General features: G+C 45.1%; 1 protein-coding gene and 1 long non-coding RNA gene across 5 annotated transcripts in view; one reads left to right on the forward strand and one right to left on the reverse strand.

The window, feature by feature from the left end:
- LOC310670169 (uncharacterized protein) lies at positions 1–27,313 on the forward strand. Of its 4 annotated transcripts, none has more exons than XM_083424970.1 (4): positions 17–246; positions 2,121–2,492; positions 20,444–20,630; positions 24,790–27,313. In XM_083424970.1, the coding sequence occupies exons 1-4, from the start codon at positions 85–87 to the stop codon at positions 26,580–26,582; spliced, it is 2,514 nt and encodes an 837-aa protein (XP_083281096.1). In that variant the 5' UTR covers positions 17–84; the 3' UTR covers positions 26,583–27,313. The 4 variants fall into 4 exon arrangements, with proteins under 4 accessions (XP_083281097.1, XP_083281096.1, XP_083281099.1 ...); XM_083424973.1 differs by lacking the exons at positions 17–246; positions 2,121–2,492 and adding an exon at positions 18,871–19,148 and having other exon boundaries at positions 24,802–26,522; positions 26,687–27,313; XM_083424971.1 differs by lacking the exon at positions 2,121–2,492 and having other exon boundaries at positions 1–246.
- Positions 1–27,320, reverse strand: part of LOC310671036 — a 67,952-nt gene that overhangs the window by 3,901 nt on the left and 36,731 nt on the right. The window lies entirely within an intron of this gene.

Genomic DNA, 27,320 nt, shown 5'->3' on the forward strand with positions numbered 1-27,320 from the left:
TACAATAAATATTGAGGGACAGCGCAAGGGGGCGCATCCAGCCTCGCAGCCTCCCAGAGCCCAACCCACAGCCAGCGAGCTCCGATGCTCAGAGAGGCAGGAAACGGGGCCAGCCAGGGGGACTCGAGAGCGGCTGCACTTTCCTGTCCCCCGCCGAGGAGAGCGGAGGAGCAGCGGGCAGTGGCCTGGCGAGTTTCCCCGGAGAGGAGCCGGATTCCTGTGCGGGGACGGAGCGAGGAGTCCGAGGTGCAGGAGGCGGGGGGGATGGGGGGAGAGCACGTGCGCCTGGCAGGATCAGGCCCCGAGTCTAGCCAGAGGCTGCAGGGCGCCCCCCAACCGGGCAGGAAGGGGAAGGGGCGCAGCTCAGGGGCAGGGCATCTGCAGGAGGGCACAGGGGCAAACATCTCTGGCTCAGGCTGGCACGGACCCTGCCGGAGACCCTGGGGAGCTGCTCCCTTCAGCCCTGAGCTCAAGGGGCAGACTGAGGGGTCCAAGGCAGCTGCTGCTTCGCGATGGACGATGCATATAGTCGTCCCATGATCAGCGGCGTCGTTGGGGCTTTTGCCTCCCGGGGCGGTCACGGAGTCTGCCGCCCCTCTCCCTGTCCCTCACCAGGGAGCCCCGTCCTCCCTCCGCCCCGACTGTCCTTCCCTCTCGCCTGCTTCTGCCTCCCTGCGGGGGCTGCAAGGGCGATGAGTGGGTTCCGGGGGCCGCAGCACAGGCACAAGCTCATGCTCTCCCACCGGCGGAGAGGGAAGGGGAGGCAGGGGGAATGGAAGAGCAGTGCAGCAGGGGGGGCCCTCTCACTCTGCAGCCCCCTGACACTCTTTGCAGGCCACTACTCCTGCCCCCTTCCTCTGCCAGTGCCATCGATAAATCTATCGCCCTCCTTCGTGAATTAGTCTGATCGCCTTTTAAAGCTCTCTTAGCCACCACCATCACTGCATCTTGTGGCAATGATGTCCATCCAATTCATTTAGCAAGGAAATGGCTTCTTTTGTCAGCCCCAAATCAAGGTACACTGTGCCTACACATGGAGGTTCTGTTGATCTGTCAAGGCTAATAAAACAGCTAATAGAGCTATTCCCCGGAGAATGCATAGGATATTTTCCCAAGCTGTCAAAGCTAGTGACCTCTTGTGTCTGCGTGTGAATAAGTGTGACAGGCTTAAACCTGTCTCATTAATTGTTTTATTTCCACCTTCCTCAGTAATACAGCTGAGTTTTCAGATGAAGGCTGAGGGTTGAAGTGAGTGCCAGTTTTGAGAATGCAGAGGAAAGGAGGATTCTTAAGGAGTGTGGCATATGAAAATGAATTAATGATAATAAAAACATTGAAGACAGTATTGTTAAAGACTGAGGAAGGCGAAATTGAAATTAGCTAGTCATGTTCAGATTATTACTCCTTTCATTTCTATACTGCTTCATATTTTTAAGAAAAAAATCTAATTAGTAATTAGAGAGAAATCTCATTGCAATTTGTGTCCATAGGATGTTGAGAACATTAACTCTGTAGATCCAGTTCTCTCCTCCTGATAGTCTCAGATTTGATTGTTCAAAATATTCCTTTTGTCAGTTTCTTAGGCTGTGCAGATACCATACATTTAAAGCACGTGGCTTCCCCCAGAGAACCACAGGACCTGTAGTTTATTGCTACAGCTCTCAACACCCCTAACAAACTGCAGCTGGCAGGATTTCTTGGGTGAAGCCATGTACTTTCAATGTTAGGTGGGTCTGTCGCAGCCTTAATCATATACAAAGATCTGTTGCTGCCTTTCCAACATGCTAGAAGTTGCAGCCAGGATCAGCATTCCCTGTCCACTGAACATGCTCAGTCCTCTCACTGGGTTGTTTTTGGATTTCCCTCCCTCTGCCTTGGTTCCCCCCCCCCCAAGATATTATTTGTATTTCCATAAACCTTGATGTTTCCTCCGGTCTTTGGATAACTTCCCCTCGTCCCTGGGTGGAGTCGTTTGGGTGACATAATGATTGTCAGTCACAGCCTGAACATCAGAAATAGAAAGAGTAATAATATATTTCAAAAACTGGCAAATGGTTAAAAAATGTGCTTTTGTTTTTATTCTTGAGTTTTATTTTACTTTGTGTTTATTTCTTTTCCAGCAGGGTGATGTAAAAATGGAAGAGCAGGGACCCATTCAAAGGGAGAGACTGGAGTGGAAAGGAAGGAAACCTCCTGCCGGCCTAGTTTGCACCACAAGGGATCTTCTTCCTCGGGCAGATTTCTGTCAAATTAAGCAAGAGGCAGAGGAGGGGCAGCCGCAGCAGCACTGGGAGGCCCAGAAGCAGGATTTCCTGAAGACGATGCAGCCCCCTCGTTCAGGGTGGGAAACCCCACAGGCTCCCAGTCCTCCCCACTCTGGGGATGGTGTCCTCTCCTTCAGGGGAGCTGTGGATGCCAGTCGGTGGCCCAGTGGGAGAGCAGGGGGAACAGACCAGACCCTGCTCCCAGACACTGAAGGGCTTCTGGGAAAGGTAAGTGCCCTCCTCTCACCTGGGTTTCCAGCACCTGGAGGTCACAGGTCCACTGCCTCTAGACATGGAGGTTCTGTTTAGCTATGGTGGTGAATATTCCTCCTGCCTGCACTTCCTCTCTAATACACTTTAAAAAGGCTTGCTGGACCAAACCTTACATGGGAGGTTTGCGATCATATCTCCTGATGTTGTTACTTTAATAAAGCAACCACAGGGGACTCTGAATTTTATCAGAGCAGAAGCTGTGTCAGAAGAGGTGACCTTCCACCAACCCCCATTTTCCTCCTCTAAATTGCCTCCATTTCCAGAATGCTCTTTGGTCCCCACTGAGGTAAAAATCTTGGTACGTCCTGCAGCCTCAGGAATCCCAAGTGTAGTCACATTAAATAAGACTGGCCTACCTTGCAAGGTTGTTGCAAGATCTGTTTAGATAATGGCCAGGTTCAGATGACTAAATCACAGCCTGAAAAGCCTGGTTAAAAATAAGCACAGTTTCTAATGCATTGCTGCAGCAAAGTTACGCTGAAGCCTAAGTTGTCCCAAGTTTAAAACCAAAAACTCTAGCCACCGCTGCAGTCTCCTGGCCCCCACAACCAGAATGCATCACTCCAGGAAGGACCCCCACCCAACCTTTAGTGAGAGAGGGCAAAAGAAAAGGACTCTACATTGGTAGTTGCACAAATTTACCAGCTGTGGTCCTGCACTGGCAGCGAGGCTAACAAACAGGGGAGCTGGGAATGTGCTGCTCCCGTATCTCCCTGCATCTGCCTCCTGACCTTATTGTCCCAGCTTACCTCATGATTGGGCCGGCTCTGATGGTGAACTGTGATGAAACCAGGCAGTCTCTTATGAGCCATAACTAGCAAACTTTTCATTTTGCCCAAACCAGGAAACTACAGCTGCCAGCTTTGGCATAAGCTGGGATATTAAGCTAACTTCAAACTCTGCTTGGTCAAAACAGGAAACTGGTTGATCAGTGGCTTCGTGGTTTGACTGATCCCACTGATAGCAGTAAAAACAGGAAGCCCTGTTGCATTTGAAGGGGTTGTTTGGACAGAGTCTGTGATCAGCATGCCTAGCAGGACAGGCTTAAAAAGGTAAAGGGACCCCGGACCATTAGGTCCAGTCGTGACCGACTCTGGGGTTGTGACGCTCATCTCGCTTTATTGGCCGAGGGAGCCGGCGTACACCTTCCGGGTCATGTGGCCAGCATGACTAAGCAGCTTCTTGCTAACCAGAGCAGCGCACGGAAACGCTGTTTACCTTCCCGCCAGAGCGGGAAGACCTATTTATCTGTAGACAGAATCTGGCGACCATCCAGGTCATCTTCTGATCTTTGCCCAACAGCAAAAGGTCAAATTTTTGCTTTTGCGGGAGGTCGGCGAGCCTCACCAGTAGGGGATCCATGCTCTTACTACGTGCCTCTTCATAAAAGGGACATCTAAAGAACAAGTGTTCTGGGCTTCCTATCTCTCCCAATGGACAGGTGCAAAGTCTCTGAGCATACGGGACCCTTCTAAAGGCTCCATCCAGGACCGGCGAGGGAAGAGCTGAGCTTCTGGCTAGTGTAAAGGCCCTTCTTGATACGAGAAAGAAGAGATATGCTGCCGGTGCGGCTATATATCTCTCGATTTCTCCAATTCTATAGTTGGGGCACCTTGCACAGTCCTGCTGTCTCTCGGTGTCTAATATTCTTTGCCTGACCGTAGCTTTTGCCTGGTCCAAGCCCAGACTTAGAAGGGCTTGGGCAAAACCCAATTTCCGGAGGGTGTTCAGGACTGCAGTCTGCCAGCCTGACTGGAATTGGTCTCAGAGAATCATTGGGGCTATCCCTCGGGGGAGCAGGTTCAATGTCAGCCATTTGTAAATTGATGTTAGGCAGATGCTAGCCTCCACTCTCATCATCCCCGTTTCCAATCTAACCCATGCGTTTGAGAAACATCTGGGGACCTGGAGGAGAGCTCTAAGAAGTCTGGATTGAACTCTCTCAAGTGGGGAGAAAGCAGAGGAAGGCGGGTCCAAAAAGGAACCATAGAGGAGTTGTGCCAAAGTTTTGGCCTTGTATAATTTTGGAGCTGTGGGAATGAAGAAACCCCCTTGTGCTCTGAAGAATTTAAGGATACAAAAAGCAGTTTTTTCCGCTAGGGGGTGCCCAATTGGGGCTTCTCCAGGGGCAGCAGAATGTCTTGGGCAGGAGAATCCCTGCAGGGGCTCTCAGACTCCCTTGGCTTCTTCTTCCCTCCCTCCCAGGAAGCTGCAACTTGCTCTGGCTTCTGCGCTCCTCAGGAAGCTGAACCTGCAAACCTAGCTGAGACTGAACCTGCAACCCTGGCCAGGATGGAAGGAGGAAGATGGACGGTTGACCTGGTCAGGCTGTCTCCCGCATCCCTCCCCACAACCTCTGAGCATTCCCTCCCAGGACCCTTGGAGAAATCTGGTGAGTTCCAGGGGAGAGGAGATGGGGACAGGGATAGATGGATGGTGGAGGGAGAAAGAGGAAAAGATGGAGAGGCGACAAATGGAAGGAAGTTCCTGACATTAAGGAGGAGCGGGGTGAGGCCTTCTCCGAAGCAGCTCTTTGTTTCTTGAATCCCTATCATAAATTAGTGGGAGCAAATTTTCTTCCTCCAGGCTTTGAAATCTTAGGTGTTATTTCCACGGCAAGAATAATTGATGATAATGATGTTGCACACCAATCCTGAAAAATGGGTGAAGAGGAATGGAAATGCTTCCCATAACTATTTATAATTAATGCATTTAAATTGTTTCTGTTACTCTTATTTTTTATAGGCAGGGTCAGAATGATACATTCCACCAGCATCAAAACACAATAGATGCATACACCTCCCCAATTTGGTGGGCTTAAGGGACAAAGGACCAGTTATCATGATACACGATTCCTGTGGCTGGAGGCTCTACACTTAGGATTGGGCATATAAAATCAAAGAGTGGATGGTATTATAAGCAAATTGTGTAAACTTGCCAATCTTACAAACTGGGGTTGTTTGTGAGACGGAGGGAGGGAGGGAGTGGGATAATAATTTATAACGCCCCTGTGTAATGGCTTGGTTCTCCCACACAGACGCGAGACAACTCCAGTAGTAATTATCTCAGGTTTATTGCTCAAACTCATAAATCACTGTGGAGCTCAGTCTTCAGCCTGTTTTTTTTTAATAATAATATTTATTAATCTTCCAAAAACACAAAAATTACAACACCAAAAAAGAATCAAATACGGCAAAATAAGGAAAAAAGAAAAAAGGAGAAGAAAGCAAAAACCCAAATATGCATAAAGAAAAACAAACAAAAACCCACACCCTCCCTCCACCCCTCCCACCAACACAAAAAGAAAAAAGAGCCAGAAAAAAAAACATTCAGAAAAAAAAATCTATTTTTCAAATTCTATTTTTCAGTAACTTATTTCCTCGGCCTCCTCCCACCTCCCTTTTTGTATTCCAGTTTTTAATCAAGTCAGCGAATTCTTTCCATCTTTCACTGCTTACTCACTTGTTTACCTTAATCCATTTATACCTTATTCTCTCATCCACATCACAATTTAAGTAAGCATCTAAAAAGAAATTATCCAAGATCCAATTCACCAGATAAGAAGAAAAAATAAAAGAAAACAAAAAACCTTAGATCTTATACTTTTAAATCATATACCCTTATATCTTAATGTCTTTAATCCTTATGTTATTTCCACTAAAGCCAGATAGATTCATTCCACCATCTCCCAAAGGTTCTTAATCATGCCATATTATACTAAATACTGTTTTTAAAGATTCCCAATTTTTCCCACCATCTCCTCCCCCTGGTTTCGGATTCTGCCAGTCCTTTTTACAAATTTTACCAGTCTTTCGTGTCAACAAATTAAATCCCTAACCTGGTTCCCTAACAGAAGCAGAAGACATCAATAAGAGGTGGCAAGAATACACAGAGGAACTATACCAGAAAGATATGGATGTCTCGTACACCCCAGGTAGTGTGGTTGCTGACCTTGAGCCAGACATCCTGGAGAGTGAAGTCAAATGGGCCTTAGAAAGCATTGCAAATAACAAGGCCAGTGGAAGTGATGGTATTCCAGCTGAACTATTTAAAATTTTAAAAGATGATGCTGTTAAGGTGCTACACTCAATATGCCAGCAAGTTTGGAAAACTCAGCAGTGGCCAGAAGATTGGAGAAGGTCAGTCTACATCCCAATCCCAAAGAAGGGCAGTGCTAAAGAATGCTCCAACTACCGCACAATTGCACTCATTTCACACGCTAGCAAGGTTATGCTTAAAATTCTTCAAGGAAGACTCAAGCAGTATGTGGACCAAGAACTCCCAGAAGTGCAAGCTGGATTTAGAAGAGGCAGGGGAACCAGAGACCAAATTGCAAACATGCGCTGGATTATGGAGAAAGCTAGAGAGTTCCAGAAAGACATCTACTTCTGCTTCATTGACTATGCAAAAGCCTTTGACTGTGTCGATCACAGCAAACTATGGCAAGTTCTTAAAGAAATGGGAGTGCCTGATCACCTCATCTGTCTCCTGAGAAATCTCTATGTGGGACAAGAAGCTACAGTTAGAACTGGATATGGAACAACTGATTGGTTCAAAATTGGGAAAGGAGTACGACAAGGCTGTATTTTGTCTCCCTGCTTATTTAACTTATATGCAGAATTCATCATGCGAAAGGCTGGGCTGGATGAATCCCTAGCCGGAATTAAGATTGCTGGAAGAAATATCAACAACCTCAGATATGCAGATGACACAACCTTGATGGCAGAAAGTGAGGAGGAATTAAAAAACCTTTTATTGAGGGTGAAAGAGGAGAGCACAAAATATGGTCTGAAGCTCAACATCAAAAAAACGAAGATCATGGCCACTGGTCCCATCACCTCCTGGCAAATAGAAGGGGAGGAAATGGAGGCAGTGAGAGATTTTACTTTCTTGGGCTCCATGATCACTGCAGATGGTGACAGCAGCCACGAAATTAAGAGACGCCTGCTTCTTGGGAGGAAAGCAATGGCAAACCTAGATAGCATTTTAAAAAGTAGAGACATCACCTTGCCAACAAAGGTCCGTATAGTAAAAGCTATGGTTTTCCCAGTAGTGATGTATGGAAGTGAGAGCTGGACCATAAAGAAGGCTGATCGCCGAAGAATTGACGCTTTTGAATTATGGTGCTGGAGGAGACTCTTGAGAGTCCCATGGACTGCAAAAAGATCAAACGCATCCATTCTTAAGGAAATCAGCCCTGAGTGCTCACTGGAAGGACAGATCATGAAGCTGAGGCTCCAATACTTTGGCCACCTCATGAGAAGAGAAGACTCACTGGAAAAGACCCTGATGTTGGGAAAGATGGAGGGCACAAGGAGAAGAGGACGACAGAGGACGAGATGGTTAGACAGTGTTCTCGAAGCTACAAACATGAATCTGACCAAACTGCGGGTGGCAGTGGAGGACAGGAGTGCCTGGCGTGCTCTGGTCCATGGGGTCACGAAGAGTCGGACACGACTGAACGACTAAACAACAACAACAACCTGGTTCCCTTATGTCCGAGGCTCTCAAGTCGTCTCCCTGGACTGCCTGCAAGTTTCTTTTCCGGCCTGAAATTAAGTCCCAAAGAGCTTCTTTCCCAACATCTCCTTTAATCCTCTTCAGCACGCTTGCCCAAACTTCATATTTCAGTTCAGAAGCCAAAAAGTATTCCACAGCGTACTCCACAGTCTCTTTGGGATTACAATGCTCCATCTTTCCAAACTTTTCTGCAGTGCCACCCTCCAGCATATTGATCCTCCATCCTGCATCACTCTGTCCACAAGGGCCACTGCTTTTCCAAATCTGTCCTTCGGCCTCAGTAACCTTGAACTTCAATTTATCTCCATCAATTTGAGGCTCTGTTACTGAGACTTCCACATGAGATTCCTCTTGCAGAGTCAGAACTGGTTTTAGTTGCTTCGTCCTCTTCTCCAGTGCTTGACTTTGTGAATTTATTGCTTTTCTCGAGCCACATCTGTTAAATTGTTCCCATTCTGTACCAAAATCAATACATTTTCCCTCAGATCAGAGACACCCTGTTCAAGAATGCTCACTTTGTTTAAAACCTGATCCAACAGAGCTATTATTCTTTCAGCCATATTCTCAATCTTGTTTTCCCAGTATTGTCTGCTGCCCTTCAAGGCCACGTTCAGAGCTTCTTATCTGTAGTCTGCTCGGAATTTTCCATCCAATGTAACAATGTAGCAATCCCAGTTCCCAGACATGCAACAGTTGGCAACAGTTTATTTTAGTTATTTTCCATTCACTTCAGTTACAAAAATTTACCATTTCGCTCCTTTTTTCTTTCAAAAACCACAAGTCAATACCTAGGAAAATATGTCTCTGATCCTCCTTCCATAAAAAGTATAATCCATTCTTCCGTCGTTGTTATTTTTAAGTTATAAAGACTGACAGCCCGGTCCCAGGGCTTGAGACGGCAATAAATTAGGTCAACTTTTACTGTCCTACAGGGCTCAATAATCCATCAAAAGAATCTCCCCCTCTTCCCCTGCTTCCGAGGGGGGTTTCAGAAAGCTTAAACGGTAAAAATTTATACTTTGCAAAACACTTTTCAAAGGCTCCAGCTTGTAGCGGCTTTGCTTTGTTCTTTCTACAGAACGGAAGGTTGGCTTCCTGTTTATGCCTTCACGTTCAAGTGCCAAATTCAGATAGTTTTGTAGTCCAATTATGTTACTTATGAAGTTTATTTGAGTCCAAATGTCCACAGGAAAAGTCAGCGCTTTCTGGCAACAGCTGTGCGGCTTCACTCCCTGAAAACAGCGATCGATTTGATGTGCCGTGCCGCTCACCCCACGTCGCTCCGGAGCCCCGAAATCGGGGTCTCCCTGCGAGTAGGGGGGGCACTAAAGGCACGTGCCGAACCCCAAGCCCACGGTCTTCCTCCGACTGTGGTTTTTAGCGGGTCTCCGCCTCGCCGTGGCGGTTAGACCCTTCTTTCCAGGGAGCGGTCTCCTCCGCAGCGGAGGAAATCTGCCATTAGCCAGCCGCGCTGACCCGGAAGCCCAGTCTTCAGCCTGTTCATCCCAGCTTGCAGTTGCCGAGTCCTCCAGCAAAGAAGCCGCCACTTTCGCTTTCTTTTCCCCTCTTCTCGCAGATTCTCTCGAGCCTGCGATTTTTTGGACAGGCTATTTCTGGGGTCTCTGTGTCAGACCTCAAACTGGAGATAACAGTCTGTGCCCCCCCCGGCACCCCCTCTTCCTGCTCTTTGTTCTTTGCTCCTGCTGCAGCTTGGCTGCTCCTCCCTGCTTCACATTCCAACCGAATCACATCTCTTGCGTTCTCAGGCTCTGTCAGCGGAGGCACGAGAGGCTTGAGATTCACGGAGCTGACACCCTGTAATTTTGTCCGTCCCTAAGCTTCCGTGGAGATACTGTGGTACAACCTTGGTGCAAATTTCAAAATAAGTACACAAAGCCAAAAAAGAGACTCAGAGGTTTATAGTGGCACCAGGTTTCCTGGTCAAGAGTCCACTTTGTCAGACTGCAGCCCACAAAAGCTTAGGCCATAATACATATATCAGCTTTTAAGGGCTGCGAAAGATGAATCAAGAGAAGCATAGTTCATCTATGGAATCCATCCTACAGGAGACAGTGACAGCCAGCAATATGGATAGCTTGAAAAAAAGGATAAGACTGATGTCTCTGCTCTGCCCTCGCGGTCCTAGGCAATAATGCTTCTTGATACTAGTTCCTGGAAAGCACACGAAGGCAGAGAAGACTCTTGTGCTCCAGTCCTGCTTGCCGGTTTCCCACAGGCATCTGGTTGGCCTCTGTGAGAAGAGGATGCTGGACTAGGTGGGCCTTTGCCTGATCCAGCAGGATCTTCTTAGGTTCCAATATAGTGCAATATTTACATGTAGCACTTAAGTTTTATTTATTTCACAATGGAGACACTGTTACTTGAGCCTGAGATCATTTCTTCACGTGAAAAGGAAAAATACAGAGATGTGTCTAATAAGCCAATTCCACCATAGATTTGTATTATAAAATGATGGTGCTTTATTAAGTGTGAATGCAGTGATCATGTGTTGCTCTTGCCATTATCTCATCTGCTTTCCAAAAAATTTGGAACATAGAGAGGACAGTGTAGAATGGAGACGGTGTTAAAATGAGAGAAGGTGCAGATTGGGATTGACAGGTGTTCAATTCCTTTTTTGTCTTTCCTGAAAGTCTAACAGGATTCTCTTTCCTCCCAGACTCCCAAACAGGTGAGGAAGATGAAGGTCACAATTCTATGGAGCCACCTGTGAATTCATTGGGAAGAACAAAGAAACAGTTTGAATGTATGGAATGTGGGATGTGCTTTTATCACAGTGGAAGTCTGAGGATACATCAACAAACTCACAAAGGAGAGAAACTATTTGAATGTATGGAATGTGGAAAGAGCTTCAATGAAAGACAAACACTTAGAAGACATCAACGAACTCACACAGGGGAAAAACCATTTAAATGTATTGAATGTAGAAAGAGCTTCAGTCAAAGTGGAGCACTTAGAATACATCAAAGAACTCACACAGGGGAGAAACCATTTAGATGTCCTGAATGTGGAAAGAGCTTCAGTGGAAGTGGAGCACTTAGAAGACACCAACGAACTCACACTGGGGAGAAACCATTTAAATGTATTGAATGTGGAAAGAGCTTTAGTTATAGTGAATCATTTAGAATACACCAAAGAACTCACACAGGGGAGAAACCATTTAAATGTATGGAATGCGGAAAGAGCTTCAATGAAAGTGGAAAACTTAGAAGACATCAACGAACTCACACAGGTGAGAAACCATTTAGATGTCCTGAATGTGGAAAGAGCTTCAGTGAAAGTGGAAAACTTAGAATACACCAACGAACTCACACAGGGGAGAAACCATTTAAATGTATTGAATGTGGAAAGAGCTTCAGTCAATATGAACACCTTAGAATACATCAACGAACTCACACAGGTGAGAAACCATTTAGATGTCCTGAATGTGGAAAGAGCTTCAGTGGAAGTGGAGCACTTAGAAGACACCAACGAACTCACACAGGGGAGAAACCATTTAAATGTATTGAATGTGGAAAGAGCTTCAGTCAAAGTGGAGCACTTAGAATACATCAACGAACTCACACAGGGGAGAAAGCATTTAAATGTATTGAATGCGGAAAGAGCTTCAGTGAAAGTGGAAAACTTAGAAGACATCAACAAACTCACACAGGGGAAAAACCATTTAAATGTATTGAATGTAGAAAGAGCTTCAGAAAAAGCGGAGCACTTAGAAGACACCAACGAACTCACACAGGGGAGAAACCATTTAGATGTCCTGAATGTGGAAAGAGCTTCAGTGAAAGTGGAAAACTTAGAAGACATCAACGAACTCACACAGGGGAGAAAGCATTTAAATGTATTGAATGCGGAAAGAGCTTCAGTGAAAGTGGAGCACTTAGAAGACACCAACGAACTCACACGGGGGAGAAACCATTTAAATGTATTGAATGCGGAAAGAGCTTCAGTCAAAGTGGAGCACTTAGAATACATCAAATAACTCAGGGGAAAAACCATTTAAATGTATTGAATGTAGAAAGAGCTTCAGAAAAAGCGGAGCACTTAGAAGACACCAACGAACTCACACAGGGGAGAAACCATTTAAATGTATTGAATGTGGAAAGAGCTTCAGTCGATATGAACACCTTAGAATACATCAACGAACTCACACAGGTGAGAAACCATTTAGATGTCCTGAATGTGGAAAGAGCTTCAGTGGAAGTGGAGCACTTAGAAGACACCAACGAACTCACACAGGGGAGAAACCATTTAAATGTATTGAATGTGGAAAGAGCTTCAGTGAAAGTGGAGCACTTAGAATACATCAACGAACTCACACAGGGGAGAAAGCATTTAAATGTATTGAATGCGGAAAGAGCTTCAGTGAAAGTGCAGCACTTAGAACACACCAACGAACTCACACAGGGGAGAAACCATTTAAATGTATTGAATGTGGAAAGAGCTTCAGTCAAAGTGGAGCACTTAGAATACATCAAATAACTCAGGGGAAAAACCATTTAAATGTATTGAATGTAGAAAGAGCTTCAGAAAAAGTGGAGCACTTAGAAGACACCAACGAACTCACACAGGGGAGAAACCATTTAAATGTATTGAATGTGGAAAGAGCTTCAGTGAAAGTGGAGCACTTAGAATACATCAACGAACTCACACAGGGGAGAAAGCATTTAAATGTATTGAATGCGGAAAGAGCTTCAGTGAAAGTGGAGCACTTAGAACACACCAACGAACTCACACAGGGGAGAAACCATTTAAATGTATTGAATGTGGAAAGAGCTTCAGTCAAAGTGGAGCACTTAGAATACATCAAATAACTCAGGGGAAAAACCATTTAAATGTATTGAATGTAGAAAGAGCTTCAGAAAAAGCGGAGCACTTAGAAGACACCAACGAACTCACACGGGGGAGAAACCATTTAAATGTATTGAATGTGGAAAGAGCTTCAGTCAAAGTGGACACCTTAGAACACACAGACACACACATAGTAGGAGTAAGCAGTGCTCTAAAGTGCTTATCTTGCGAACTTGCCATCTAAGTTGTTTACTCCTGACCAAAGTTCCTGTTTCCCAAAAGGAAAGGAGGGGGAGCAGAGGAGAAAATGGATGGGATTGAAGGCTCTTTCTGCCTCTCCCCTCTGAGGACTCATACGGGGGAGAAATGATTTGAATGTTTTGAATGTGGAAAGAGCTTCAATGAAAGTCGAACACTTAGAATACACCAACGAATCACACTGGGGAGAAACCATTTAAATGTATTGAATGTGGAAAGAGCTTCAGTCGAAGTGGGACACTTAAAAGTCATCAGCGAAGTAATACAGGGGAGAAACCATTTAAATGTATGGAGTGCGGTAAGAGCTTCAGTCAAATTGGGCACCTTAGAAGACATCAGCTAACTCACACACGATGAAAACTACAGGTGTATCGATTGTCGAAAGGGCTTCAGAGGGAGTGGAGACCTTAATATTCATTAGCAAATTCGCACTAGGCAAACGATATTAATGTATGGAGTTTTTCACTCAGGGTTCACTGCTTACATCAAGAAACTTATAAAGGGGGAAATCAGTTGTAAATACATGTAATGATATTTTAGTGTTTGTACTTAAATTTGTATACACGTATATATGAATTTAGTGATGTATGGAAGTGGGACCATAAAGAAGGCTGATCGCTGAAGAATTTATGCATTTGAATAATGGTGTTGGAGGAGGCTCTTGATTGTTACATGGACTGCAAGAAGATCAAACCTCTCCATTCTTAAGGAAATCATGTAAATGCATGGAATGACTTTTTAGTGTTTGTACTTAAATTTGTATACACATATAAATGTATTAAAGTAATGAAGGTCACATACAATAAACGTACAAAGTAAGTGGCAACTTGTTGCTAAATAAATAGGGAGAGAGTGTGAATCTGGAATGCTCAAGGTGTGTGTTGAATCTGTTAAGTTTTCAGGTCTGCCTTTCACTTCCAAAATGATGGCCTGCCTTTGTCTTGTTGATCAGCATTCCAGGTGCTCATTACTTGAACTTTGCATAATTTATTGAAGACCTTTTTACTGATAGCATTTTCCAGCTGAATGAAAGGTCCCTGTGTTAAATGTTCATTTGGTATTGCTTTTAAGACTCATCTCCTATTTTCTGTGCTCTTGTGTACCTGTTTTAAGCTGTTTTTATTAAATATTTTCTGCATTGGCTTTTGACCTGTGGAAGGTGACCAGTGAGGGTGTTTTTTGTGAGCCAGTGTGGTGTAGTGGTTAAGAGCGGTAGTCTCATAATCCAGTGAGCCGGGTTCGCGTCTCCGCTCCTCCACAAGCAGCTGCTGGGTGACCTTGGGCCAGTCACACTTCTCTGAAGTCTCTCAGCCCCGCTCACCTCACAGAGTGTTTGTTGTGGGGGAGGAAGGGAAAGGAGAATGTTAGCTGCTTTGAGACTCCTTAAAGGGAGTGAAAGGTGGGATATCAAATCCAAACTCTTCTTCTTCCTTAGTTCACAGAAATGTTTTAAAAGAGTGTGAAATAATTAGGGCTAGGGGAGATTAGTGAAAGGGACTGAGGAGTGGGAGACTGATTTGTTGTGAATGTGGGAGGTGGAGAGGGAGAGAAGAAAAAGCTCCGTTATTTGGTCAGGGCTGTGGCTAAAGGCCTTGGTCCAGCTTTTCTGGGAATTGTAGTCTCAGGATGTCCAACTGTGGTTGGCTGAGGAGGCTCAGAAACTTCTGAGAGGTTCCTCCCAGAACTACAGTTCCCAGAGTTCCTAGGAAGCGAAGATGGCTGTGAAGTCTCTGGACAGAGGTCAGCAACCTAAGGGCCATTGGCTGGTTCCGGCCCAAATGGGTTCTGGATCCAGCCCACAGAAGATCCAGAAATCGCCTTATGGTTCTCATTCATATAGTTTGGGCTGCACCATTTTTCTCTCTCTTTTTCTCTTCCTGACGGCGGCGCCTCCTCCCTCCCTTCTGGCTTCTCCCCTGCCTTCCAGAGGAAAGGGGCTAGCCTTTGATTGGTGCCAGCAGCATTGTTTTCCTCTGATTGGTTGCAGATTTATTTCCTCCTCCCTCCCTCCTCCTAGAGCCGAGAGGAAAGGGCCTGGGCTTTGTTTGTGTCAGTGTGGTTGCTCAATGGCCACCATTTAAGGCAGCCCCTCTTCGGCCCTCAGCTGGCTCACTGCTCCTGCTGCCGCAGTGAGTGGTTCCACTCTGAGACACCCTCCCAGGGTTCTGGGGTGTATGAAGCCTTCTTTCCCTGTTTTTAACTCTGCTACCGAAAACGTCTCCTCCAATACAGGACAGCGGAGAACATCCATCCTTCTGCATAAGGAACCGCTTGCTGCAGAAGGATGCGTGTTCTCCGCATTCCCATCTTGGAGGGGGAGACGCTTTTGGTAATGGAGTTAAAAACAGGGAAACAAGGCTTCGCACACCCCAGAACCCTGGGAGGGTCTTTCAGAACGGAACAGATATGCTGCGGCGCAGAACTGAGACCTTCGGAACTTTATTATTGGTTTGTGGTGCCATCTTTGGATCGTGTAGTAACGAGAGAATCCCGCGGTGAGGTTTGAGGACAGTGATCCGGCCCTAGACTTTAAAAGGTTGCTGACCCATCTCTGGGTGTGCAAAAAAGAATTTTGAAGTGTTTGTTTTCATTCTTGGTGGCCATGCTATTTGGCAACCCTCTCTTTTTCAAGAGCTAACTTCGAGAGGCTAAGGAAAAGCCTTTTGTTTGTTTTTAATAAAAAAAATACCTTCAAAATGTGACAAATGTTTGTGGGGGCTCCACCTGTTGTTGTTGCTGCTGCTGCTGAGGGGGCCCTGGATCTCAGCCCCAAATGTCTGCCTTGATGGTAGCAGGATGGGAGAAGTCAGGTGCCCAGAATCAAAAAGGAAAAGTATTTCCTGCATCTTTCTTGAAGGAAATGGGTATTTCTGAAACCTCAGACAGAGTTCATGTTGACAGCATTGAAGCTGTTGCTCATTAACCAATTAATGTCATATTTATCACTGCTGATGAAAAGAGTCTACCCTTCAAAGACACAAGGCGGTATTTCCTACAATATAATGATGTCCTAAACAAACAATCAGACCCAGAAACTCCAGCAGGTGCAGAATGCCATGGCGAGGCTCCTTACGGGGTCCTTGCCATAGGATCACATTCATCAATACAATACAATAATCTTTATTGTCATTGTCCCATACAGAACAACAAAATTGAAAAAATCTGCATCAGACATTCAAAAACCAACAAACCTACTATCCCAGCCTGGTTAACCCCCTAGAAACACTGATTCCCATAATTAAATACAATATACTCACCTAGAGACTACCTTACATTGCGTTTAAAACCAAAATCGCATTTGGATAGAAACTGTTCTTCAGTTTCATCCAGTGCTTTACCAACAGCACTGGCTCCTGGTGGAGTACAGGGTCAGGTTTAAGGTGCTGGTTTTGACCTGTAAATCCCTATGTGGCCTAGGATCCACGTAACTACGGGACCGCCTCTCCTGGTATGCCCCACGGAGGACTTTAAGGTCCACAAATGACAACACTTTGGAGGTCCCAAATACAGGTATTACTGGACAGAGCCAATCATCTTCCACCCCCCATGCAATTATGGTGTTTTTAAAAATGTGGGGCTTTATTCCGTGAGTACTCAAACATCCACAACATTCCCCAACTGTTCAAAGTATGGCACTTACTGTAACAATTCCATGGTGAGTACCTGCACCTTTATTACATTAAAAGCAAGACCTGAAAAAAAGGGGTTGCTTCTTAAATTTATTGCTTTATTTTTCACGACAGAAAACGAAGCAAAGCACTCCCCCTCTGTCCTTACAAATTAAAATTGCCCTCCACTTTTTCTCAGTACTTCCCACGAAGAATATTTATTTCACATCCGTAGTGTACAATCAGCACGTATTGAAAGTACATGGTTCCCCCCAAAAGATTCATGGGAGGGGTTGCATGTGAGGAATTCTTTGGCAGTCAGTCTGTCCGGCAGCTGCTGCTGCTGCTGCAAGTCCCGGTTCAATGTTCCTGTGTCTCTGTGTCTGTGAGGAGAATACAGGACACTGCAAAAGACCCTGTGTGTAATGAATGTGCAATAAGCCAGAGAGAGAGGGTTCCCTCCCTATAATGTAAACAGGGAAACTTCTGTCCAGGAGATGGGGGGGGGGGTTTGCCCCTTCAGCAGACATCATAAACACACACACACACACACACACACACACCGACTAACAAAATCAACACAATCACTGCTGCAAATGTCCCCACAAAACACTTCATTAGTTTTTCCTACCTATTCAAAGGGCCTCTGCTGCACATAACAATTCACTGATAAATGTATCTATGTACTGGCTCACTGGGAAATCTTCAGAAATTCTTCAGAAATTCAGGGTGACACCTGGCTTGAGAGCAGTACATGTGAAAAGGATCTAGGAGTCTTGGTTGACCACAAACTTAACATGAGCCAACAGTGTGATGCGGCAGCTAAAAAAGCCAATGCAATTCTGGGCTGCATCAATAGGAGTATAGCATCTAGATCAAGGGAAGTTATAGTGCCACTGTATTCTGCTCTGGTCAGACCTCACCTGGAGTACTGTGTCCAGTTCTGGGCACCACAGTTCAAGAAGGACACTGACAAACTAGAACGTGTACAGAGGAGGGCAACCAAAATGGTCAAAGGCCTGGAAACAATGGCTTATGAGGATAGGCTAAGGGAGCTGGGCATGTTTAGCCTGGAGAAGAGGAGGTTAAGGGGTGATATGATAGCCATGTTCAAATATATAAAAGGATGTCACATAGAGGAGGGAGAAAGGTTGTTTTCTGCTGCTCCAGAGAAGCGGACACGGAGCAATGGATACAAACTACAAGAAAGAAGATTCCACCTAAACATTAGGAAGAACTTCCTGACAGTAAGAGCTGTTCGACAGTGGAATTTGCTGCCAAGGAGTGTGGTGGAGTCTCCTTCTTTGGAGGTCTTTAAGCAGAGGCTTGACAACCATATGTCAGGAGTGCTCTGATGGTGTTTCCTGCTTGGCAGGGGGTTGGACTCGATGGCCCTTGTGGTCTCTTCCAACTCTATGATTCTATGATTCTATGATTCATATAGAATCACTTGAGTGTCGGATTTACACCATTCCAACATTGTTCTGTTCAGGAAGGAAGTGGCTGCCAAGGGAGGAGCTGGGGACATGAGTGAGGGCAGCATTAATCTCTAAAGTGTGATCCCATGTACTCAGCAGCCCCTCTGCCTGAGTGATATAATCTCTCGCATCCTGATACCTGAGTGTGGGACAGGTAGCCATTCCAGAAACAATAGCAAACCCAGATCAAGACAAAAGGGTGTGATTAACTTGGCTGGGAAACAGGGACATGTAAATATCTCTTTTGCATCGCTTGATGAGTGTATGCTGGAGGTCAATGGAAGGGTGGGGCAAGCCCTGATGCTCAGGTTTCTGTCGCCAGACCCTCCCAATTTGTGATGTAATTTGTAATGTATCCATGATGTAATTTAAGGGATGTTGTGGGTATCTCTGTAAAACTGATCAAAGTGGGAGCCATCCTTTGGTCTGGGCTTCCTTCCTGGTGGTGGGTGGAAGTCCTGTTGCAATAGTTTTTTAAAAATAAAGATCAGGCCTCCTGGCTGCTGTTTTGCTCCTATATTCCTGGCTGGCGTCTTTGTTTGGTAATCCAGGTGAGCCCAAGGATTTTCCTATAACAAGACCCTTGAACTTGCTCCTCAAAATGCTTATATTCCCCATGCACACGTTCCCTCCCTCTTATCTCCATTGGTTGGGTGCTACAAGGTTTTCCTTCCCCCAATTATCAAATAACAGACAAGAGGCTGAGCGTGGGGAGAAACTTCTCCTTCCACCTCAGAGTTGCCTCCACTTCCGGCTTCACCAGCAGAGATAAAATTGGGGCCTACAAAGGAGGGAGGGAGGGGAGGAGGCGGGAAGCGGGGCTGCGTCGTGCGGAGGCGGAGGAGGGGCTTCTTCCTAATCAAGCCTCCTAATTAAGCGCCCTCACTCCCTGCCTCCCACACAGGGGCTCCCATTCCCGCCCCCATTGCCTGGGATTTCGGGTGAGTGCAAAGGCAATGGCTTGGAAGGAGGGAAGGGGCTTTGGGAGGGGGTCCAGGATGAGAAGCCGCTGGACGGGGAGAAGAGAAGGGAGGAAAGGGAGCTGTTTTCTTAAAGGGGCCTTGAAGGGGGGGGGGGAGAAGCTTCTTCCTGCAGGGATCTGGTGCAAAGGGAGTTGCAGGGGAGGAGGTGGGCAAGGGGAGAGGGGTGGGCATTGCTGGCCAGGATCGCCTTAATAATAGTATCAATCTTAATATTTATACCCCAGCAGAAGACCCCCCGCAGGAGGGCCTCAGTGTCCGGCTTCCTTCCTTCCTTCCTTAGGCAACAGGCGAAAGCCTTTCTCTTCTCCCAGGGGTTTGGCTCAATAAACAATCTTTGGACTTCACAACTGCATTGGGGGGGGGTGTCGTTTTTATTTCTTACTCTGCTATGCATCTCTGTGTTTTTCTATTGTATGCTGCCCTGTTATCTTTGGAGGAAGGGCAGTATAGATATGTAAAGAATAACAGTAAAAATAGGTTTTAAAGAAGTGTTCTCTTTAAGATATCACGTGGTGTAAACGTGTATATTGTCCTCTAGGTCCAAACACATAGTAAGAGCAAGCAGTGCTCCAAAGTTCTTATCTTTTGAACTTGCCATATAAGTTGTTTACTTCTGATCAAAGCTCCTGTTTCCCAAAAGGACTGAAGGGGGGGGTCTCCTCACCACTTTTAACTCCCACCGCATGGAAGGCTGAGGACGTGTTCATTCACAATCCCAGTGTTTACCATGTGTGTATCTGAAGTGAACCAGGCGCTGCAGCTCCTTCCCCTCTCACTGGGCTGCAGAGGAGGAAAGGGATGGGATTGAAGGCTCTTCCTGCCTCTCTCCCCTGAGCAATAAGAGCAAAGGGTGTTTGCAGGGGAGGAGGGCAGAGGAGGAGGAGGCAGCGAGGGCAGAGGGAGAAGTGGGCGGATCCACCGCCTCTCCCAGGGGGTCCAGATGCAAGCAAGGGGCTTCCTTCTTCTCCATGCAAGGACCACCCATGTATTCAGAGCAGTCCTTTGCAGATTAACTCTTAAGTTCTATGGGATCTACTCTCAAGCCACTAATGTGCATACCATGCCAGCCTTAGGAAGGGAGGTGGGACAGGCAGGTGAAAGGAATTGCCAAAGCTGTTTGAAAATGGGTGGAGGCTCTTGGGAAGAGGGTGCCCAGTTGGGGCTTCTCCAGGGGCAGCAGAATGTCTTGGGCAGGAGAATCCCTGCAGGGGCTCTCAGACTCCCTTGGCTTCTTCTTCTTCCCTCCCTCCCAGGAAGCTGCAACTTGCTCTGGATTCTGCGCTCCTCAGGAAGCTGAACCTGCAAACCTAGCTGAGACTGAACCTGCAACCCTGGCCAGGATGGAAGGAGGAAGATGGACGGTTGACCTGGTCAGGCTCTCTCCCGCATCCCTCCCCACAACCTCTGAGCATTCCCTCCCAGGACCCTTGGAGAAATCTGGTGAGTTCCAGGGGAGAGGAGATGGGGACAGGGATAGATGGATGGTGGAGGGAGAAAGAGGAAAAGATGGAGAGGAGACAAATGGAAGGAAGTTCCTGGCAGGAAGAAGGAAGGGGTGAGGCCTTCTCCAAAGCAGCTCTTTGTTTCTTGAATCCTTTTCCTAAAGTAGTGAGGGCAGATTTTCTTCCTCCAGGCTTTGAAATCTTAGGTGTTATTTCCATGGCAAGAATAATTGATGATAATGATGTTGCACACCAATCCTGAAAAATGGGTGAAGGGGAATGGAAATGCTTCCCATAACTATTTATAATTAATGCATTTAAATTGTTTCTGTTACTCTTATTTTTTATAGGCAGGGTCAGAATGATACATTCCACCAGCATCAAAACACAATAGATGCATGCACCTCCCCAGTTTGGTGGGCTTAAGGGACAAAGGACCAGTTATCATGATACACGATTCCTGTGGCTGGAGGCTCTACACTTAGGATTGGGCATATAAAGTCAAAGAGCGGATGGTATTATAAGCAAATTGTGTAAACTTGCCAATCTTACAAACTGGGGTTGTTTGTGAGAGGGAGGGAGGGAGGGAGGGAGTGGGATAATAATTTATAGCGCCCCTGTGTAATGGCTTGGTTCTCCCACACAGACGCGAGACAACTCCAGTAGTAATTATCTCAGGTTTATTGCTCAAACTCATAAATCACTGTGGAGCTCAGTCTTCAGCTGTTTTTTTTAATAATAATATTTATTAATTTTCCAAAAACACAAAAATTACAACACCAAAAAAAATCAAATACGGCAAAATAAGGAAAAAAGAAAAAAGGAGAAGAAAGCAAAAACCCAAATATGCATAAAGAAAAACAAACAAAAACCCACACCCTCCCTCCACCCCTCCCACCAACACAAAAAGAAAAAAGAGCCAGGAAAAAAAACATTCAGAAAAAAAAAATTCCATTTTTCAAATTCTATTTTTCAGTAACTTATTTCCTCGGCCTCCTCCCACCTCCCTTTTTGTATTCCAGTTTTTAATCAAGTCAGCAAATTCTTTCCATCTTTCACTGCTTACTCACTTGTTTACCTTAATCCATTTATACCTTATTCTTTCATCCACATCACAATTTAAGTAAGCATCTAAAAAGAAATTATCCAAGATCCAATTCACCAGATAAGAAGAAAAAATAAAAGAAAACAAAAAACCTTAGATCTTATACTTTTAAATCATATACCCTTATATCTTAATGTCTTAAATCCTTATGTTATTTCCACTAAAGCCAGATAGATTCATTCCACCATCTCCCAAAGGTTCTTAATCATGCCATATTATACTAAATACTGTTTTTAAAGATTCCCAATTTTTCCCACCATCTCCTCCCCCTGGTTTCGGATTCTGCCAGTCCTTTTTACAAATTTTACCAGTCTTTCGTGTCAACAAATTAAATCCCTAACCCGGTTCCCTTATGTCCGAGGCTCTCAAGTCGTCTCCCTGGACTGCCTGCAAGTTTCTTTTCCGGCCTGAAATTAAGTCCCAAAGAGCTTCTTTCCCAACATCTCCTTTAATCCTCTTCAGCACGCTTGCCCAAACTTCATATTTCAGTTCATAAGCCAAAAAGTATTCCACAGCGTACTCCACAGTCTCTTTGGGATTACAATGCTCCATCTTTCCAAACTTTTCTGCAGTGCCACCCTCCAGCATATTGATCCTCCATCCTGCATCACTCTGTCCACAAGGGCCACTGCTTTTCCAAATCTGTCCTTCGGCCTCAGTAACCTCGAACTTCAATTTATCTCCATCAATTTGAGGCTCTGTTACTGAGACTTCCACATGAGATTCCTCTTGCAGAGTCAGAACTGGTTTTAGTTGCTTCGTCCTCTTCTCCAGTGCTTGACTTTGTGAATTTATTGCTTTTCTCGAGCCACATCTGTTAAATTGTTCCCATTCTGTACCAAAATCAATACATTTCCCCTCAGATCAGAGACACCCTGTTCAAGAATGCTCACTTTGTTTAAAACCTGATCCAACAGAGCTATTATTCTTTCAGCCATATTCTCAATCTTGTTTTCCCAGTATTGTCTGCTGCCCTTCAAGGCCACGTTCAGAGCTTCTTATCTGTAGTCTGCTCGGAATTTTCCATCCAATGTAACAATGTAGCAATCCCAGTTCCCAGACATGCAACAGTTGGCAACAGTTTATTTTAGTTATTTTCCATTCACTTCAGTTACAAAGATTTACCATTTCGCTCCTTTTTTCTTTCAAAAACCACAAGTCAATACCTAGGAAAATATGTCTCTGATCCTCCTTCCATAAAAAGTATAATCCATTCTTCCGTTGTTGTTATTTTTAAGTTATAAAGACTGACAGCCCGGTCCCAGGGCTTGAGACGGCAATAAATTAGGTCAACTTTTACTGTCCTACAGGGCTCAATAATCCATCAAAAGAATCTCCCCCTCTTCCCCTGCTTCCGAGGGGGGTTTCAGAAAGCTTAAACGGTAAAAATTTATACTTTACAAAACACTTTTCAAAGGCTCCAGCTTGTAGCGGCTTTGCTTTGTTCTTTCTACAGAACGGAAGGTGGGCTTCCTGTTTATGCCTTCACGTTCAAGTGCCAAATTCAGATAGTTTTGTAGTCCAATTCTGTTACTTATGAAGTTTATTTGAGTCCAAATGTCCACAGGAAAAGTCGGCGCTTTCTGGCAACAGCTGTGCGGCTTCACTCCCTGAAAACAGCGATCGATTCGATGTGCCGTGCCGCTCACCCCACGTCGCTCCGGATCCCCGAAATCGGGGTCTCCCCACGAGTAGGGGGGGCACTAAAGGCACGTGCCGAACCCCAAGCCCACGGTCTTCCTCCGACTGTGGTTTTTAGCGGGTCTCCGCCTCGCCATGGCGGTTAGACCCTTCTTTCCAGGGAGCGGTCTCCTCCGCAGCGGAGGAAATCTGCCATTAGCCAGCCGCACTGACCCGGAAGCCCAGTTTTCAGCCTGTTCATCCCAGCTTGCAGTTGCCGAGTCCTCCAGCAAAGAAGCCGCCACTTTCGCTTTCTTTTCCCCTCTTCTCGCAGATTCTCTCGAGCCTGCGATTTTTTGGACAGGCTATTTCTGGGGTCTCTGTGTCAGACCTCAAACTGGAGATAACAGTCTGTGCCCCCCCCCCCCGGCATCTCCTCTTCCTGCTCTTTGTTCTTTGTTCCTGCTGCAGCTTGGCTGCTCCTCCCTGCTTCACATTCCAACTGAATCACATCTCTTGCGTTCTCAGGCTCTGTCAGCGGAGGCACGAGAGGCTTGAGATTCACAGAGCTGACACCCTGTAATTTTGTCCGTCCCTAAGCTTCTGTGGAGATACTGTGGTGCAACCTTGGTGCAGATTTCAAAATAAGTACACAAAGCCAACAAAGAGACTCAGAGGTTTATAGTGGCACCAGGTTTCCTGGTCAAGAGTCCACTTTGTCAGACTGCAGCCCACAAAAGCTTAGGCCATAATACATTTATCAGCTTTTAAGGGCTGCGAAAGATGAATCAACAGAAGCATAGTTCATCTATGGAATCCATCCTACAGGAGACAGTGACAGCCAGCAATATGGATAGCTTGAAAAAAAGGATAAGACTGATGTCTCTGCTCTGCCCTCGCGGTCCTAGGCAATAATGCTTCTTGATACTAGTTTCTGGAAAGCACACGAAGGCAGAGAAGACTCTTGTGCTCCAGTCCTGCTTGCCGGTTTCCCACAGGCATCTGGTTGGCCTCTGTGAGAAGAGGATGCTGGACTAGGTGGGCCTTTGCCTGATCCAGCAGGCTCTTCTTAGGTTCCAATATAGTGCAATATTTACATGTAGCACTTAAGTTTTATTTATTTCACAAGGGAAATACTGTTACTTGAGCCTGAGATCATTTCTTCACTTCAGAAAGAAAAAATAGATGTGTCTAATAAGCCAGTTCCACCATAGATCTGTATTATAAAATGATGGTGCTTTATTAAGTTTGAATAGGATGATCATGTGTTGCTCTTGCCACTATCTCATCAGCTTTAGTAAAATTTGGAACCTAGAGAGGATAGTGGAGAATGAAGGTGTTAAAATGAGAGAACATAAAGATTGGGATTGACATGTGTTCAGTTCCCTTTTTGTCTTTCTTGAAAGTCTAACAGGATTCTCTTTCATCCCAGACTCCCAAACAGGTGAGGAAGATGAAGGTCACAATTCTATGGAGCCACCTGTGAATTCATTGGGAAGAACAAAGAAACAGTTTGAATGTATGGAATGTGGGATGTGCTTTTATCACAGTGGAAGTCTGAGGATACATCAACAAACTCACAAAGGAGAGAAACTATTTGAATGTATGGAATGTGGAAAGAGCTTCAGAAAAAGCGGAGCACTTAGAATACACCAACGAACTCACACAGGGGAGAAACCATTTAAATGTATTGAATGTGGAAAGAGTTTCAGTGAAAGTGGAGCACTTAGAATACATCAAAGAACTCACACAGGGGAGAAACCATTTAGATGTCCTGAATGTGGAAAGAGCTTCAGTGGAAGTGGAGCACTTAGAAGACACCAACGAACTCACACGGGGGAGAAACCATTTAAATGTATTGAATGTGGAAAGAGCTTCAGTAGAAGTGGAAACCTTAGAATACACCAACGAACTCACACAGGGGAGAAACCATTTAAATGTATGGAATGCGGAAAGAGCTTCAATGAAAGTGGAAAACTTAGAATACACCAACGAATTCACACGGGAGAGAAACCATTTAAATGTATTGAATGTGGAAAGAGCTTCAGTGAAAGTGGAGCACTTAGAATACACCAACGAACTCACACAGGGGAGAAACCATTTAAATGTATTGAATGTGGAAAGAGCTTCAGTGAAAGTGGAGCACTTAGAATACATCAAAGAACTCACACAGGGGAAAAACCATTTAAATGTATTGAATGTGGAAAGAACTTCAGCAAAAGTGGAGCACTTAGAAGACACCAACGAACTCACACAGGGGAGAAACCATTTAAATGTATTGAATGTGGAAAGAGCTTCAGTGAAAGTGGAGCACTTAGAATACATCAAAGAACTCACACAGGGGAAAAACCATTTAAATGTATTGAATGTAGAAAGAGCTTCAGCAAAAGTGGAGCACTTAGAAGACACCAACGAACTCACACAGGGGAGAAACCATTTAAATGTATTGAATGTGGAAAGAGCTTCAGTCAATATGAACACCTTAGAATACATCAACGAACTCACACAGGTAAGAAACCATTTAGATGTCCTGAATGTGGAAAGAGCTTCAGTGAAAGTGGAGCACTTAGAAGACACCAACGAACTCACACAGGGGAGAAACCATTTAAATGTATTGAATGTGGAAAGAGCTTCAGTGAAAGTGGAGAACTTAGAATACATCAACGAACTCACACAGGGGAAAAACCATTTAAATGTATTGAATGTAGAAAGAGCTTCAGCAAAAGTGGAGCACTTAGAAGACACCAACGAACTCACACAGGGGAGAAACCATTTAAATGTATTGAATGTGGAAAGAGCTTCAGTGAAAGTGGAGCACTTAGAATACATCAACGAACTCACACAGGGGAGAAAGCATTTAAATGTATTGAATGCGGAAAGAGCTTCACTGAAAGTGGAGCACTTAGAAGACACCAACGAATTCACACGGGGGAGAAACCATTTAAATGTATTGAATGTGGAAAGAGCTTCAGTCAAGGTGGAGCACTTAGAATACATCAAAGAACTCAGGGGAAAAACCATTTAAATGTATTGAATGTAGAAAGAGCTTCAGAAAAAGCGGAGCACTTAGAAGACACCAACGAACTCACACGGGAGAGAAACCATTTAAATGTATTGAATGTGGAAAGAGCTTCAGTCAAAGTGGACACCTTAGAACACACAGACGCACACATAGTAGGAGTAAGCAGTGCTCTAAAGTGCTTATCTTGCGAACTTGCCATCTAAGTTGTTTACTCCTGACCAAAGTTCCTGTTTCCCAAAAGGAAAGGAGGGGGAGCAGAGGAGAAAACGGATGGGATTGAAGGCTCTTTCTGCCTCTCTCCTCTGAGGACTCATACGGGGGAGAAATGATTTGAATGTTTTGAATGTGGAAAGAGCTTCAATGAAAGTCGAACACTTAGAATACACCAACGAACTCACACTGGGGAGAAACCATTTAAATGTATTGAATGTGGAAAGAGCTTCAGTCGAAGTGGGACACTTAAAAGTCATCAGCGAAGTAATACAGGGGAGAAACCATTTAAATGCATGGAGTGCGGTAAGAGCTTCAGTCAAATTGGACACCTTAGAAGACATCAGCTAACTCACACACGATGAAAACTACAGGTGTATTGATTGTCGAAAGGGCTTCAAAGGGAGTGGAGACCTTAATATTCATTAGCAAATTCGCACTAGGCAAACGATATTAATGTATGGAGTTTTTCACTCAGGGTTCACTACTTACATCAAGAAACTTATAAAGGGGGAAATCAGTTGTAAATACATGTAATGATATTTTAGTGTTTGTACTTAAATTTGTATACACGTATATATGAATTTAGTGATGTATGGAAGTGGGAGCTGGACCATAAAGAAGGCTGATCGCTGAAGAATTTATGCGTTTGAATAATGGTGTTGGAGGAGGCTCTTGATTGTTACATGGACTGCAAGAAGATCAAACCTCTCCATTCTTAAGGAAATCAT

The sequence above is a fragment of the Podarcis tiliguerta genome (assembly GCF_965153285.1).
Source record: "Podarcis tiliguerta genome assembly, chromosome: 2".
Taxonomy (NCBI): domain Eukaryota; kingdom Metazoa; phylum Chordata; class Lepidosauria; order Squamata; family Lacertidae; genus Podarcis; species Podarcis tiliguerta.

Bases quoted from the DNA above. Each gene is read 5' to 3' on its own strand.
- LOC310670169 (XM_083424970.1), top strand. From the start codon at position 85: ATGCTCAGAGAGGCAGGAAACGGGGCCAGCCAGGGGGACTCGAGAGCG. The intron at 2,493-20,443 runs GTAAGTGCCCTC...CCTCCCTCCCAG, and splicing joins CTGAAGGGCTTCTGGGAAAG to GAAGCTGCAACTTGCTCTGG. The intron at 20,631-24,789 runs GTGAGTTCCAGG...CTTTCATCCCAG, and splicing joins AGGACCCTTGGAGAAATCTG to ACTCCCAAACAGGTGAGGAA.